The sequence below is a fragment of the Peromyscus californicus genome, unplaced genomic scaffold (assembly GCF_007827085.1).
Source record: "Peromyscus californicus insignis strain IS unplaced genomic scaffold, ASM782708v3 Scaffold_12__1_contigs__length_115047231, whole genome shotgun sequence".
NCBI classification, from domain to species: domain Eukaryota; kingdom Metazoa; phylum Chordata; class Mammalia; order Rodentia; family Cricetidae; genus Peromyscus; species Peromyscus californicus.
Genome location: NW_026294413.1, coordinates 57,993,473 through 58,009,039, shown reverse-complemented (window position 1 = coordinate 58,009,039; position 15,567 = coordinate 57,993,473). Strand labels below are relative to the sequence as shown.

At 44.0% G+C, this 15,567-nt stretch overlaps 1 protein-coding gene across 1 annotated transcript in view; it reads left to right on the top strand.

Annotated features, from left to right (window-relative positions):
* Positions 1 to 15,567, top strand: part of Nuggc (nuclear GTPase, germinal center associated) — a 46,402-nt gene that overhangs the window by 18,090 nt on the left and 12,745 nt on the right. Inside the window, exons 8-11 of the mRNA XM_052731843.1 lie at positions 1,049 to 1,067; positions 1,638 to 1,727; positions 10,240 to 10,345; positions 11,179 to 11,312. Of these exons, the coding sequence (XP_052587803.1) occupies positions 1,049 to 1,067; positions 1,638 to 1,727; positions 10,240 to 10,345; positions 11,179 to 11,312 (349 nt within the window). The remainder of the gene's footprint in view (positions 1 to 1,048; positions 1,068 to 1,637; positions 1,728 to 10,239; positions 10,346 to 11,178; positions 11,313 to 15,567) is intronic.

Below are 15,567 nucleotides of genomic sequence, written 5' to 3'. Positions count from 1 at the left end.
TTGTTCTGTGCTCAGCCACTGTTCTCTATGAAACTCTGAGGTGCCACTCATATGCATAATATGGTAAGAGTGCATCCTGTCCCCAGGGACATGGAAATGTAGGTTTCCTGCCACCAGGAGGAACATACCATATCAAGCCTGGTGTAACTTTCAAGTGTCAGGTTTTACTTCAGTCTTATATACTTAAGATTTTTTAACTCAAAACTTGAGAATTTGGCCTAAAGGTTTTAGAATACCAATCTAATGGCTAAGAATGAAAGGTGTGTATTAGAGATCATGAGTTTGAGAGCTTGGTGGAAATTAATAGGTGCCTTTGTTTCCATGTGACTCTGTCTCCCAATAACTAGGGAGAGGTGGGCCTTGCCCTCCATATTGGGATACCTTTGAGAGTGAAAAATGCACCATCAGAACAAATACAAACAGACTGTGCCGATCACACAGCCTGAGGTCACAAGATACAATGTCAATGTCATTGGGTCATCAGCAATTCTCTGCAGTCTCTGAAGCCTCTCACCTGTCCCCTCCACATCCCTCCCAGGCTCACCAAAACTCAAGTCTGACTGTTTTCTCCAGAACTTCTTTTTCTCTAATGGTCTAGGTCAGAATTCTCGCTTCATTCCTCGTCCCTACCCTTTGTCCTGCCCTGCTCCCTGCCATAGCCCAAGCAGTGCCAACACTGAAACGGGGCATCATTAAATCCACCGGGCACTGAGGAGTGCCTCATTTCAGAGGCCACTGTCTAAAGGAGGGTTAAGCTGGAGAGGGACAAGTGCCATGGGGACTCTGACTGAGAGGGCCACCCTCTGCCTGCGACAGGGAATGAGTTTACAGGCATTGCTTACCATTGAGAAACAAAGGTCCACTTTCCAAGATACTGGAAGAGGATCAGGAGGGGAAGGTGGAGGGAGGGTTGAGTCAAAAAGAGCTTATACAAAGGGCAGGGGCATGTCTGTCTGTCTGTGCTGCTTTCAGGCAAAGCTGGAAATTTGTGAGGACACAAAGTAAGTTTAGGCATTGTGACATTTTTTTTTTTCTTATTTCATTTCAGGGAAAGAAAGATGGGAAATGTAAGTATGGACCAGTCATTTAAAAACAGACTTTTTTTGTTATTAATTATGTATATGTGTGTATATGTGTGTGTGCGCATGTGCTGTATAAATGCAGAAGCCTGTGGAGGCTAGAAGAGGGCGTCGGATCCCTGGAGCTGAATTACAGGCAGTTGTGGTCCACAGAAGTAGATGCTGGGAACCACACTCGGGTCATCTGAAAGAGCAACAGGTGCTCTCCACCACTGAACCATCTCTTCAGCATCTGGACCAGTAATTTTGTTGTTATTGTTTTGATTTTTATCGAGACAGGGTTTCTCTATGTAACAGTCCTGGCTGTCCTGGAACTCACAGAGATCCGCCTATCTCTGCCTTCCGAGTGCTGGGATTAAAGGTGTGTGCCACCCCCCAGCCTCAGCCTGGACCAGTAATTTTTAAATAATGCCTTTTGTGATTGGTAGTACATTATACTAGCATGTGAGCACTTGAGTTTCTGGGCCCAATGAAAGCAGCTAAAATAACGTGCACTGACCGCCTCACCACTGCTGATAACCCTAGCCTCTGGCTGCTGTATTTTCTTTCCTAATCCAGCAAGCTATTCAGAGTCAAAGAGAGGCTGTTTTGCAAAGAAATGAAATAATCAAACTACAAAGGAATAGAATTCTCAAGGAGAAGTTGAAGGTGAGTTTGCGGTTTTGCTGCGTGTTTTTCTGCTTCTCCGTCCCCAGATACTGAGAAACAGATGTGCACTTGGTCCTCTGTGGTAGCAAGGTTGAGAGCTTTGTAGTAGACAAGTTAGACTTAAGTTAGTCCTGCTGCTTGATGAGCTCTGTGACCTCAGGCATGTTATAGTAACTCTTGAAGCCTCTACTTTCTCATCTGTAGAATGGGGAGCTAGTGCTGTGTCTGTCGTAATTACTGAGTGACTAAATGAGGACAGTGTCCCCGGGGAAAGTCAGGGTGACTAAGTACAGTGTGTGGGTGCTTCCCAGGGGGTGCTGTATGGGAAACAAGTGTCCAAGTTCCATCGGCAGTAGGAGGAGGTAATACTAGGGAAAGGTTCAGGGGAAATTCCCAGCTTCTTAGGAATAACTGAAAAATAAAAAACCAATAGTCTAGGCTGGGAAGATGGCTCAGTCATAAAACGTTGCTTTGCAAGCATGAGTTTGGATCCCCAATATCCATATAAAAACTGATGTGGATGCAGGCAGCTGTGGGCTGTAACCTCAGTTTTGTGGGCCGAGACAGTCAGATCCCAGGGGCTTGCTGGTCGGCTAGTCTAGCTGAGACAGTAATCTCCAGGTTCAGTGAGAGACCCTGCCTAAAAAAAAAAATAAGGGTGAAGAGCAATAGAGAAGAAAGTCCATGTTAACTTCCAGACTCAATATATGTATGTGCTGGTGAGTGCACTCACTCATCTGTTTAATTACTTTTTCTTGGCTTTCTTTGATTTCTTCCAATTTTTTGTTTGTTTTTTCTTCCATTTCTTTAAAGGAATTTTTTACTTCCTCTTTAATGAAGGTTTTCATTTCCTCTTTAATGGAGTTTTTCATTTCCTCTTTAAGGGAATTTTTTATTTCCTCTTTAATGGAGTTTTTCATTTCCTCTTTAAGGGAATTTTTTATTTCCTCTTTAATGGAGTTTTTCATTTCCTCTTTAAGGGAATTTTTTATTTCCTCTTTAAGGGAATTTTTTATTTCCTCTTTAAGGGCCTCTATCATCTTCTTAAAGTCATTTTTAGGATTGATTTCTTCTGTTTCTTCTGCCTTGGTATGTTCAGGTCTTGCAGGTGTAGAATCACCAGGTTCTGATGTTGTCATATAGGTCTTTATGTTGTTGCCTGTATTTTTGCACTGGCGTCTACTCATCTCTTCCTCTGCTCGGTGCAGGCGGTGTCTGTGTCTGAAGGTGCCTCTCTTGTTCTAATTGTTAGTCTTGTTCACTAGGAGTTAAATTGGTGCTGTTGGGCTCTGCTTCTTCGAGAGCAGCTTTGAACCATGAGTTTTATTGGAGTTATTTACAGGAATATGGGTGAGGGGTTACTTACAGGAGCAGAAATGACCCAAAGACAGCTACATCACCAAAACCTGGCGCACTCTCATGTACAAGTGTATACCCCCTCCGCCCCCGACACACATACACGAGAGAGACAGAGACAGAGAGGGAGATGAACCAATAATCTTTAGGACATGGTACATGGAGCAAAGGCAAAAATACAGTGGCAACAGATGGCCATGTTTGACAAATTACACAGAAAGGCTGGAGGTACGATAATTATCCTGTGGGGACCTTAGTGTTTTCTTCTATTATTTTTACTACTTTATCAAAAGTAGTGCAAACATAAACTTATCCTGGTAGTCTCATATGACTGTAAAACAGAAATCTATTTGAAGATGAACTCTAACCACCACGGCACAAATGGTGTATCAGAGGATGTATACTGCCGTAGATGTTATGGGTTTGCCCAAATGAAATCTTCAGTTCCACTGTTGATGGCAACTTTTGACTTCTGTCCAGTTTAGTCAATAGCTTTGTATGTCTTGACTTCCATAACATGGAAGCAGAAAATGCATGTTGTGCCGCGTAGAATCAGAGACACCAAAGCTTATGTCGCCCCCTCTGGATGATCAGGTCTCCTGTATGAGCTGAAGTCTTCCACTGAACAATTGGATGTCAGTTTCCATGAGACGATAACTCAGCAAAGCTGTTCTTAATCTGTTGAATTGTTCCTGTTGGCATGAAAGAAACATGCATTTTATGAGGTCTTAATCAGATTATCTCAGGAACTGGAAAGGCTCAATTCACAACATGTTTATTGCTAATAAACTTGGCAAATTGATTTGCATGAGTTGGGATCTGGGCAGCAGTGTGCCAGTGTACAGGGTTGCTGTGGTTCTTGGTGTTGAAATGGAAGCTCTTTTGAATCTGCAACCCATGCAGATCCCCACTGATGGCTAAGTGATGGACCAGTTCTCCAACCACTTTGAACCTTCATTTGTAAAACTTTCATTTGTATTATATGCCTTTGGAGCAGATTTCATTTTACTCCTTGAAAATATGAGGCCAAAGTGGAATAAGGTAGTCATTTTTATAGCTATGGGCCAATAGATTTTAAGTTATAGAAATCAGAATTAGAAAAAAGTTAGGCAAAAGTCTCCAGAGAAGATGAGATGAAGACTTAGGAATGAGTGTGTCAGGAGGTGAGAGAAGTGAGAAGGGGCTGGGGAGAAGAGAGCTGGGAAAGAAGGACACACAACACGGCAGAGAAGGTTTTAAGGACAAAAAAAAAATGCTGGGGGACAGGTTAGAAGGTCCCCATGAGCATTCTTCAGTGGAAAGATGGTGAGAAACAGGACTGCAGTACATCCACCAGCTCTTTGTTCAAGTTGGGCTGCCAAGAGGAGGGGAAGGGAGGGATGTTCTGTCTCTCTCTGTCTCTCTCTGTCTCTGTCTCTCTTTCTCTTTCTCTGTCTCTGTCTCTCTGTCTCTCTGTCTCTCTCTGTCTCTCTGTCTCTCTCTCTGTCTCTCTCTCTCTCTCTCTCTCTCTCTCTCACACACACACACACACACACACACACACACACACACACACACACACTATTGTGCTCACACCTCTCTCTTGTTTGAAGCAGCACTTTCCTTGAGTACTAGAGGGAAAGGGGAGAATGGGTACTTTGTAAGATAATTCAGTTCCTTTCTTCCTCCCTCTGACCCTTCTGAGACTTACAACAGGTCTTGGTCTAACTGGGCTGCTATGGTAAAAACACCACTAGAAACAACAGGCATGTATTTCTCACAGGTCTGGAGGCTGGAAATGCCAAGGTCAAGGGAATGTCATATGTGGTGGCTGGGGAGTGTTCATTTCCTGCCTTACAGTGTGATGGCCATTTTCTCCCTGTGTCCTGATGTGATGGGAAGGGCGTGGGCTGTCTGAAATATCTTTTATAAGGGTACCAATCCTATTCATAAGGGCTCCACCCTCATAATTTAATCACCTCGTAGTCATTGTACCTCCTAAGACCATCATGCTGGGGAGTCGGATTTCAACTTACGGCTTCCCTTTTTCACTAATACTAAATTTATACTTCAGTTTTCTGTCTCCGGGCCTTTCTTTGTAAACAAAAAAGTCTTTTTAGTGCTAAACATTGATACAATCTTAAAGACATTTAAAGGGTTTTTTATTTCTTATTTTTTTTATATCCCAACCAGAGTTTCCCATCCATCTTCTCCCAGTTCCTCCCTCTCAGCTCCCCCACACCACATCTACTCCTCCTCCTCCTCTTTTTCTCTTCAGATACAGTGGGCCTCCCATGGGTATCAGTCAGCCATGGTATACCAAGTTTCAGTGAGACTAGGCACCTCCTCTTCTATTAAGGCTGGATAAGGCAATCCAGTAGGAGGAACAGGCCCCCAAAGTAGGCAATAGTGTTAGAGACAGCCCCTGCTCTCACCGTTAGAAGTCTCACATGAAAACCAAGTTACACAGTTGCTGACATATATACAGAGAGCCTATGTCAGTACCATGCAGGCTCCCTGGTTGTACATTCAGTCTCTGTGAGGCCCTATGAGGCCAGGTTAGTTAGTTCTGTGGGTTTTCTTGTGGTGTTCTTGACCCTTCTGGCTCCTACAATCCTTACTTCCCTTTCTTCCATAGGATTCTCCAGGCTCTGCCTAATGTTTGGCTGTGGGTCTCTGTATCTGTTTCTATCAGTTGCTAGATGAAGCCTTTCTGATGACTATTGGGCTAGGCACCAATCTATGAGTATAGCAGAATATCATTAGGAATCATTTCATTAACTCTTTTTTTTTTTCCAGTCCTGTTTGGTTTTATCCTAGGTTTCTGGGGTATCTTGCCTCTGGGCCCTGTCCCTCAGAGGTGAGCTGCCTCTCAGGGTATGGGTCTCCAGCTGGGTTAGTCATTGGTTTTCAATCCCACAATTTCTGCACCATCTTTACCCCAGCACATCTTGTAGGCAGGACAAATTGTAGGTCAAAAGGTTTGTGGCTGGGTTGGTGTCCCAGTTCCCTCATTGGAAAGTCTTTACTGGTTTCAGGAGATGGCCTGTTCAGGCTCTGTATCCCCTATTGCTTGGAGTGTTAGCTAGGGTCACCCTCTTAGATGCCTGGGAGTTTCCATTGCTCTGGGTTTCTAGCTCATCCCAGAGATGCCTCCAGATTCCAGTTGTCTTTCCCAGTACTCTCTCCCTCTATCCTCCACACATCTGATCCCTCCGGTTCCCATCCCTCTTAAAGTCCCTCCCCCCACCCACTGGCAATGTTCATTCTATTTCCCCTTCACAGTGGGATTCATGAATCCCCCTCCCCTTCAGCCCTCCTTGTTACTTAGCTTCTCTGAGTCTATGGATTGTAGCATGGTTCTCTTTTACTTTATGGCTATTATCCACTTATATTATCCATGAGTGAGTACCATGTTTGTCTTTCTGGGTCTGGGTTACCTCAGTCAGGATGATCTTTTCTAGTTCCATCCATTTGCCTGCAAATTTCCTGATGTCATTGTTTTTAACAGCCGAGTAATGCTCCATTACGTATATGTACCACATTTTCTTTATCCATTCTTCAGTTGATGGACATCTAGGTTGTTTGCAGTTTCCAGCTATTATGAATAAAGATACTATGAACATAGTTGAGCAAGTGTCCTTGTGGTATGATGGAGTGTCCTTTGGATCTATGCCCAGGAGTGATATAGCTGGGTCTTGAGCTAAATCGCTTCCTAATTTTCTGAGAAACCACCATATTGATTTCCACAGTGACTGTACAAGTTTGCACTCCCACCAGCAATGGAGGAGTGTTCCCCTTGCTCCACATCCTCTCCAGGATCTTAGCCATTTTTTGATCTTAGCCATTCTGACAGGTGTAAGATGGAATCTCAGAGTTGTTTTAATTTGAATATCCCTGATGCCTAAGGATGTTGAACATTTCTTCAGGTACTTCTTGTTCATTTGAGAGTTCTCTGTTGAGAAGTCTGTTTAGATCTGTACCCCATTTTTAATTGGATTACTTGGTATTTTGATGTCTGGTTTCTTGAGTTCTTTATATATTTTGGAGATCAGCCGTCTGTCAGCTGTGGGATTGATGAAGATCTTTTCTTGTTTTGTAGGCTGCCGTTTTGTCCTATTTGATGGTATCCTTTGCCTTACAGAAGCTTTTCAGTTTCACGAGGTCCCGTTTTTAATCGCTGATCTTAGTGCCTTTGTGATTGGTGTTCCATTTAGGATGTTGTCTCCTATGTCAATGTGGTCAAGGCTATTCCTCACTTTATCATGAAGGGGTGCTGGATTTGTCAAAGGCTTTTTCAGCATCTAATGAGATGATCATACGTTTTTTTTTTTCTTTCAGTTTGTTTACATGGTGAATTATTACATTGACAGATTTTCATATGTTGAACCATCCCTGCATCTCTGGGATGAAATGCACTTGATCATGGTGGATGATCTTTTTGATGTGTTCTTGCATTTGGTTTGTGAGTATTTTATTACATATTCTTACATCTATGTTCGTGAGGGAAATTAGTCTGTTGTTCTCTTTCTTTGTGGAATCTTTGTGCGGTTTGGATATCAGGGTGACTGTGGCTTCATAAAATGAATTTGGCAACATTCCTTCTGTTTCTATTTTGTGGAGTAATTTCAGGAGTATTGGTATTAGCTTTTCTTTGAAGATCTGGTAGAATTTTGCTCTAAAATCATCTGGCCCTGGGCTTTTTTGTTGCTGTTGTTGTTGGGAGACTTAATGACTGCTTCTATTTCCTTGGGGGTTATGGGTCTATTTAAACTGTTTATCTGATCTTGATTTAACTTTGGTACATGGTATCTATTGAGAAAATTGTCCATTTCTTTTAGATTTTCCAAGTTTGTGGAGTACAGGTTTCTGAAGTATAACCTAATGATCCTCTGGATTTCCTCAGTGTCTGTTGTTATGTCCTCCTTTGTTTCTGATTTTGTTAATTTGGAAATTCTCTCTCTGCCTTTTAGTTAGTTTGGATATAATGGTTTATCTATCTTGTTGATTTTCTCAAAGAACCAATTCTTTGTCTTATTGATTCTTTGTATTGTTCTCATTTCTATTTTATTGATTCAGCCCTGAGTTTGATTATTTCCTGCCATCTACTCCTCTTGGGTATGTCTGCTTCTTTTTGTTCTAGAGCTTTCAGGTATACTGTTAAGTCACTGGTATGAGAGTTCTCTAATTTCTTTCTTTCTTTCTTTCTTTCTTTCTTTCTTTCTTTCTTTCTTTCTTTTTTTTAAAAATTTATTATGTATACAGCATGCATGACTGCTAGCCAGAAGAGGGCACCAGATCTCATTAGAGATGGTTGTGAGCCACCATGTGGTTGCTGGGAATTGAACTCAGGACCTCTGGAAGAACAGTCAGCGCTCTTAACCTCTGAGCCATCTCTCCAGCCCCCAAGAGTTCTCTAATTTCTTTATGCAGGCACTTAGTGCTGTGAATTTTCCTCTTAGCACTGCTCTTAATTAGAGCAGTACCAGTAAAATACTTATAAATCAACTTTAAGAACACATCAAAAAAGCCATCCACCAAGATTAAGTTACTTCATCCCAGAGACGCAGGCATGGTTCACATTTGTAAATCAGTATTTTAAGTCACCACCTCAGAGACTCCAGAACAGAAACCACATGATCCCACTAGATGCAGAAAAGGTCTTTAAAATCCAACATCTCCTAATGATAAGATCCCAGAGAATCTAGGGATATAGGTATAGATCTCAACATTAAAAATAAATTACTTCATATTGAAATGAGGATGATTATTCAGTAAGAAACTTTCGTGGATCTGGGATCTAGGAGGAGTTAGGAGTTGTGGGTAAATATGATCAAAATATATTGTATGGCCGGGCCTGGTGGTGCAGGCCTTTGATCCCAGCACTCAGGAGGCAGAGGCAGATAGATGCGGATCTCAGGAGGCAGAGGCAGATAGATGCGGATCTCTTCGAGTTCGAGGCCAGCCTGATCTACAAAGGGAGTTCCAGTACAGCTGGGGCTATTACTTTAGAGAAACCCTGTCTTGAAAACGAAACAAACAAACCCAACACACTGTATGAAATTGTCAAAGACTTTATGGAAAATTGTTTTAAAAACAAATTTTAAGCTTTAAGTTTAAAGGACATGAAGAAAGTTTTGTTTTTATAGGATATTTATTTGCCTGGTCTTGTGCTGGGAAATGTTTAAAAACCAGCTGTTTAGAACAAAATGAAACAAAACAGTAGCACCTCACCCTCCTGATTTGTGCTGTAAACACCCCCAACATTGCCAGGGTACCCGCCAGTGCCACTCAGACAGAGGTGGGAAGCCACATGACCAACCAGTGCTCAGAAGCGGGAATACGTTGGTTTCAGCTTACCTCTGCCAACAATGCATATTTTGGGGCTTTTAGTGTTTGGTTCTGGGCCTTAGCCCAGGGCCTCACACATGCTAAGCACACACTCCACTGCTGAGCCCCACCCCCAGTCCCATATTACTTGGGAACATTTATTTTCCTAAGCAGGATCCTCGTCTGCACGCTTACATTTGAGTCTCTTTTCTCTGTGCATTTACTGCTATCATTGAAATTTTAACTTCGTAGTTAAGAGAATATTGTTCAGATGTCCGTTTCCTTTTGACCTTGCTAGGAGTGGACAGCTGGCAAAACTTACCGTAGGAATGATATTGGCAGGGAGGTGACTCACTTGGTAAAGCCCTTACTGTGTAAGCAGCAGGACCTGGCTTTGGACTCCCAGCACCCTCATAAAAAGCTGAGTGTGGTGGTGAGTGCCTGAAATCCTGGTGCCAGAAGGAGCCTTGAGGCGTGCTGGCAGCCTTTGTCTCTGAATCTGTGAGCTTCCGGTTCAGTGAGAGACTGGGGCTCAAGTAACATCGATAGTAATTGATAGTAATAGTTATCGTAATCACAACTGTAATAGTAATAACAACGTGGAAAGCAATTAAGGAAAATACTCAACATTGACCCCTGATCTCAACATGCATGTGCACACAGTTGCACACACACACACACACACACACACACACACACACACACACACACACGTCTGTTCCCCAAGCGTTCTTGCAGAACTGAGAGTCAATAAGCTGAGGTTGCCAGGAGCTCCTCTGGGGCCTCTGTGGTGCTTCTTTCTCCACACTTGACCTCTTCTGCTCTCTACATGTCTCCCTTACTGCAGAGAAAACTGCCAGCTGACTCCAAGGTTCTGGAAGCCTCAGATCTGGTGTACACAGTCAGCGCTCATGAATACTGGCAACAGGTCTTCCTTACTGAGGAAGAAAGTGGTAATTTCTATTTTTTTTTTTTTTTTTACTTCAACCACTAACATTCGAAAGAATAAGCTTGGCACACTAAGCATCCTGCTCTAGAATTTTCCATGCCACAGGAAAGTTTTATTCCCGCTTATCACAGTTTCTATACCAACTAGCATGTATTACGTGCTCTGTGAATGTATTAGCATGCATTATGTGCTGTGTGAGTGTGTGTGTGTGTGAATGTGTGTGTGTGTGTGTGTGTGTGTGTGTGTAATAAATTTTTTTCCTCCTTGCATTGCTGTGTGTCTGAGACCAGAATTCTTCTCTCTTCCAAATTTTACCAGACTTAGTAAGAGTCAAGGCACTGGGTTGTCATTTCCCTACTGTATGGCTTGTGATTCTTTAATTACCCAGCTGTGGGCATCAGACATAGTTCACGAATATGTATTGCATGTTTGTCTGTGAGGCGGGGAAAACAGAAGGCATGGCTCCTTTCTTTGCATCATTTTGAGTCTAAATAAGGAGCCAATAATCATCCATGTGCAAAGATTAAAGGGAAAACCAGACTTAGATGCTGTTGGCCATGAGCACAAAGGAAGGCTAGAGAATCCTGAGGCCCATGGGTACCCAAGGGCTTGTGGTGGCTAAACGAGGGTTCAGGTTGGGTCTCAGTCTGAGCCTTTGGGGTGGTGTCCACACAGGTCTTAACAGGTGTGTACATAGGTGACTGAATGGCGGTTAAGGCGCAGAAGTGTGACATGTTCCCTAAGCCAGGGGAACTCCTTCATGAACTACCTCTATGGATTCTATTGTTACAAATGCCTGCTCTTTTCAATATTGTTTATGCTGCTTGTGGATTCCAGAGATCCCCAAGTTAAGAGAATATATTAGGAAAAGGCTCCTGGACAAGAAGAGGAGGCTGGTGACCAAGTACGTCACTGAAGCCTTTGGGGTGTTGCTCCTCACAGACACTTTCAACTCGGAGGAAAGCCTGCTGGTAAGGAAGACCCCCGAGCTGTCTTACACCCTGCCTGAGCAGGTCTAAGTCAGGAGGACCCCTCGGTTGTCTTGCACTCCACCTTGGGAACGTGTCGTAGTTAGCTCAGGTGTCAACCTGACGCACCTGGGAAGAGGAAACCTCGGCGTGGAACTGCCTCCATCAGACTGGCCTGGTGGCATGTCTGGGGGAACATTTTCTTGATGTAGGGGGTCCCAGCCTCCTATAGGCATTGCCACCCCTAGAGAGGTGGGCCTGGGCCGCATGAGAAACAAAACTGAGTGAGCCAGATGGAGCAAGCCAGTGCACAGCATTCCTCCAAGATCTCTGCTGTAGTTCCTGCCTTGGCTTCCGTCCATTGCCATGGACGGTAACCTTTACATAAATAAACCCTTGCCTCCCCGTCGCTGGTCATAGAGCTTCTCACAGCAGAAGATGTCAAACTGGAACAGCAGGGCCTCCGCTTTGCCACACCAGGAAATGAACTTAGGATACTCTTCTTTTCCTGTCAAAGGAAGATATAGAGCCTTTAGAGTCTAAGAGGAGAAAATGAGGATGAAAGAATAAAATAATCATACATTGGGGTATAAGAGAACGGAAGAATACTTTACCTGGACAGATGTATTGAAAGGAACATGTCACAATACTTAGATACTTGGCATTTCTCCTGAGATTTAAACAAGACGGGATGTATTCAAATGATGACTGGGCGACTTGGCTTGTAGACAGTCTATCGTTTATTGACTTAGAGACGATACTTGCAGTCTAAACGATGGCTCATCTCTCCGTGGATTCCCTTTGTGTCCTGGTATGCTGTGAGGCCCATGCCCCCATGCCAGGAAAGCAGGAGGGCTTCCGGAGGTTGGAGAGATCGTGAGGATGCAAAGGCAGATAAGAACTCTTGATTCACATCAGATGAAGGCTGCTAGGCGGGCACCCGGGCACACACAGGGTCACGTAAAGGCAGGTACAGGCCCATGTGTAGACTGGCTCACAGGCCACACGGAGGCAGCTGAGCGACAAACACAGGCTGACAAAGGCAAAGGCTTGGGGTCTGACCTCAAGGTCAGAGTCATGCAGAGACACAGAAAAGAAGAGCTCTGTCCCCAAATAGTTATACAACAGATTATATATCTTTGGGCATCCTCAGACATCCAGGCATCAGCCATTTCGTGCTGACTCTTAGCCCCCTGGATGTCCATGCTTTAGCTGACTCATACAGGATATCCATATCAGTGTCGTGTTGTATAAACCTTAACTGGCCGTTAGGGGCTTCTTTCTCCAACTTGCTTTCAGAATTTTAGTCTGTATTAATTACCTTCCTTGTGGCTATTACGGAATACATAGCAGGAAAAACAACAGCAACAAAAAACCCCTAAAAAACCAAACTGAAGGTAGGAAGGTCTATTCTGGCTGGCAGTTCAAGGGCCACCGTCTGCCATGGTGGGGGGGCCACTTGCAGCTCAGCTTGCTGACATTTTGTGGCCAAACAGGCAACAGGGAGCTCTGAGTAGAAGGGAGGCTGCCCTATGACCTTAAGGTCCACCTCTGCAGACCTAGGGCCCTGTGTGTTTCAGCTAGGCCCCATGTCCAAAGGGTTCCACGGCCTTCCCAAACAAACACACGAACCTGTCGGGGACATGTCTCGTTGGAATGTAACAGGAAGTGCAGTGATATCGTGAAAGAAGGAAGACTGGAGATGGGGGGGGTGTTCAGCAAAAGTTCAGACATTTATCTTCACAGTCTAGAGTGCAGACCTTTGGAATGTCCAGTTAAAAATTACGTGTTTTATTACAGAAATGGACAGGTTTCTCTTTGATAGATGACCCCGCGACTTAGAGACTTAGGGAGCAAAATCAGCCCCTTCACTCAATCACTAATTGCATTGTTTCTTCCTAAGAGACTGAGTGTTCAGACATCAACCAGACTGTATGTGAAAACAGAACCCAGACTCACACCCTACTGTAAGGTGGCCAGCAAACCGGCCCCCGACCCTCTGTACCAGTCAGGAAGCCAACCTCCTGTCTCCGGGTCTGAAGACTCACCAGAGATCAGATGGCTATCTCTAGGCACAAGCCAGGAAGTTGGACAACTTCTGAGACCAACAGCTCCAACTGGCCAGGGCGTGATGATTAGTTTCTCCAACCTTTAACCAGGCAGAGAAAGCCAATGGTGAATCCTTAACTAACCACACGGGGGCTTCTCCCCCAAACTGAATCGATAGGAGTTCTGAGTACACAGCCCTTGCTTTTCTTAGCTGCCTGTTGTCTGTTTCCACTCTTGGGTTTGCCCATCAGATCAACTAGTCTGGGAAAGGGAGGGGCTAAGTAGGCTCTTGGAAGAGGTCCTGGGGCTGGTCCTGGCCTGGGGAAAGGAAGGCTGGGTGAGCCTGACAGGTGGCAAGAATAGGCAGAGACAGGGGACCTGACCTCAGTGTGAAAATAAGCAGAACCGCAAGTTGGCCGGAGGCCTGCTTTGAGAGACTGTAAAAGGGGGGATCGAGCACAGCTGTTTGTTTATCTCACTTCTTAGGCTTTGTTTTGGTTTAGCTGTATGAGACAAAACAAAACAAAACTCCTGGCATCTGAGGTTTTTTAATTTTCTTTCCCTTTTCTGATTTGACTATTGTCCTCTGAAATGGCTGGAGTTGGGTTTGACCTTCTAATCCCCTGAAAAAATTCTGCGGGGTGAAATCTGCCTTTTTGCCCAACACAAGATTGCTTTTGGAAGTACCGATGGAAAATAAATCCAACGCGATGCCGTGTGTGGGTGGCTTGTTTTACACACACAAGGACAGGGTATTTTGGGACCAAACCCGGAAGTGCCTGGCCCTGTTTGCTGTTCTTTGCTTACTCAGAGGTGCAGCCTCTGGGGGCTCATCCTTGCCGCCAAACCTAAGCCACACAAGACACAGGGGGCAGAGGCTGATGAGAATGTCACTGAGGGAGGTCTCAGGAAACTGCAGCAGCTTTCCTGAAAATTCCTTGGCCTTCAATATTGGTCTTAATTCTTTGATGGAAAGTTGGAAGACAAGAGTTCTGTCAGTGCCCGTGGATTCCTGAACAAGAAAGAATTCAACCCTACAATGCGTGTGCTTCAACACCGTATTCAAGAGTGTGTTTCTAACCAAAAGTTTAGATTTGGGGGTGGTTAGTGATTTTAAGTGAAGTAATTATTTGTAGGATCAATAAGAAGCTGGTCATGACATTTCGATGTCAAATGAGCCCTGGATTTGTTCATACAAAGTCCCAGCTTCCCCTCTTCTGGTTCTTTATATCTAGTGCTTTGCAACAGGGATTTGTTCCGAGAAGTGAGTCCTCACCAACCTTATCATCGTGCCAGCCTCACAGTGGGTCTTTTCATGAATACAGATGGAGAGCCTCCCACACACCGAGGACCTGTCTTATCACCCTGTCATGAGGGCACTATCACTGTGTAGTTCATTATTACAGAAAATGTTGTCATACAATGCATGCCCGAGTGTGTTGTTTTCCTCAATCAGCAGCCACCTTCTGTGAAAACTGGATCCTGCCTTTACTTCTATGATCTTAGAGCTTTGCTCTTCAAAGTTTGGCTGAAGGTCCAGATCAGTTCTGTTGTCGGTTGCTTTTTTTTTTTTTTTTTTTTTTTTACTCTTTTGGCTCTTTTGGGGCCTGCCACCCAGTTCCCAAATAAATCGCAATCTTATTATGACGTACAAATGCCCGGCCTTAGCTTGGCTTGTTTCTTGCCAGCTTTTCTTAAATTATCCCATCTGCCTTTTGCCTCTGGACTTTTACCCTTTTCTATTTCTGTATATCTTTCTTTACTTCTTACTCTGTGACTGGCTGTGTAGCTGGGTGGCTGGCCTCTGGTGTCCTCTCTCTTCTTTTCTTGTTCCTAGATCTCCTTCTTCCTCTTATTCTCTCTGCCTACCAGCCCTGCCTATCCTTTCTCCTGCCTCACTATTGGCCGTTCAGCTCTTTATTAGACTAATCAGGTGTTTTGGACAGGCAAAGTATCATAGCTTCACAGAGTTAAACAAATGCAACATAAAAGAATGCAACACATCTTTGCATCATTAAACAAATGTTCCGCAGCATAAACAAATGAAACACATCTTCAACTAATATTCCACAACACAGTTCACTTAGAGGCTGACTAGGAACACGGAATCTTTGGCCTTCAGATTTTAAAATTGAAGGCACATTGGAGTCTGAGAAACACTACCTCAAAAACTGCTTTGTGTAAAGTCAAGGACCATTAAATGCTTGTC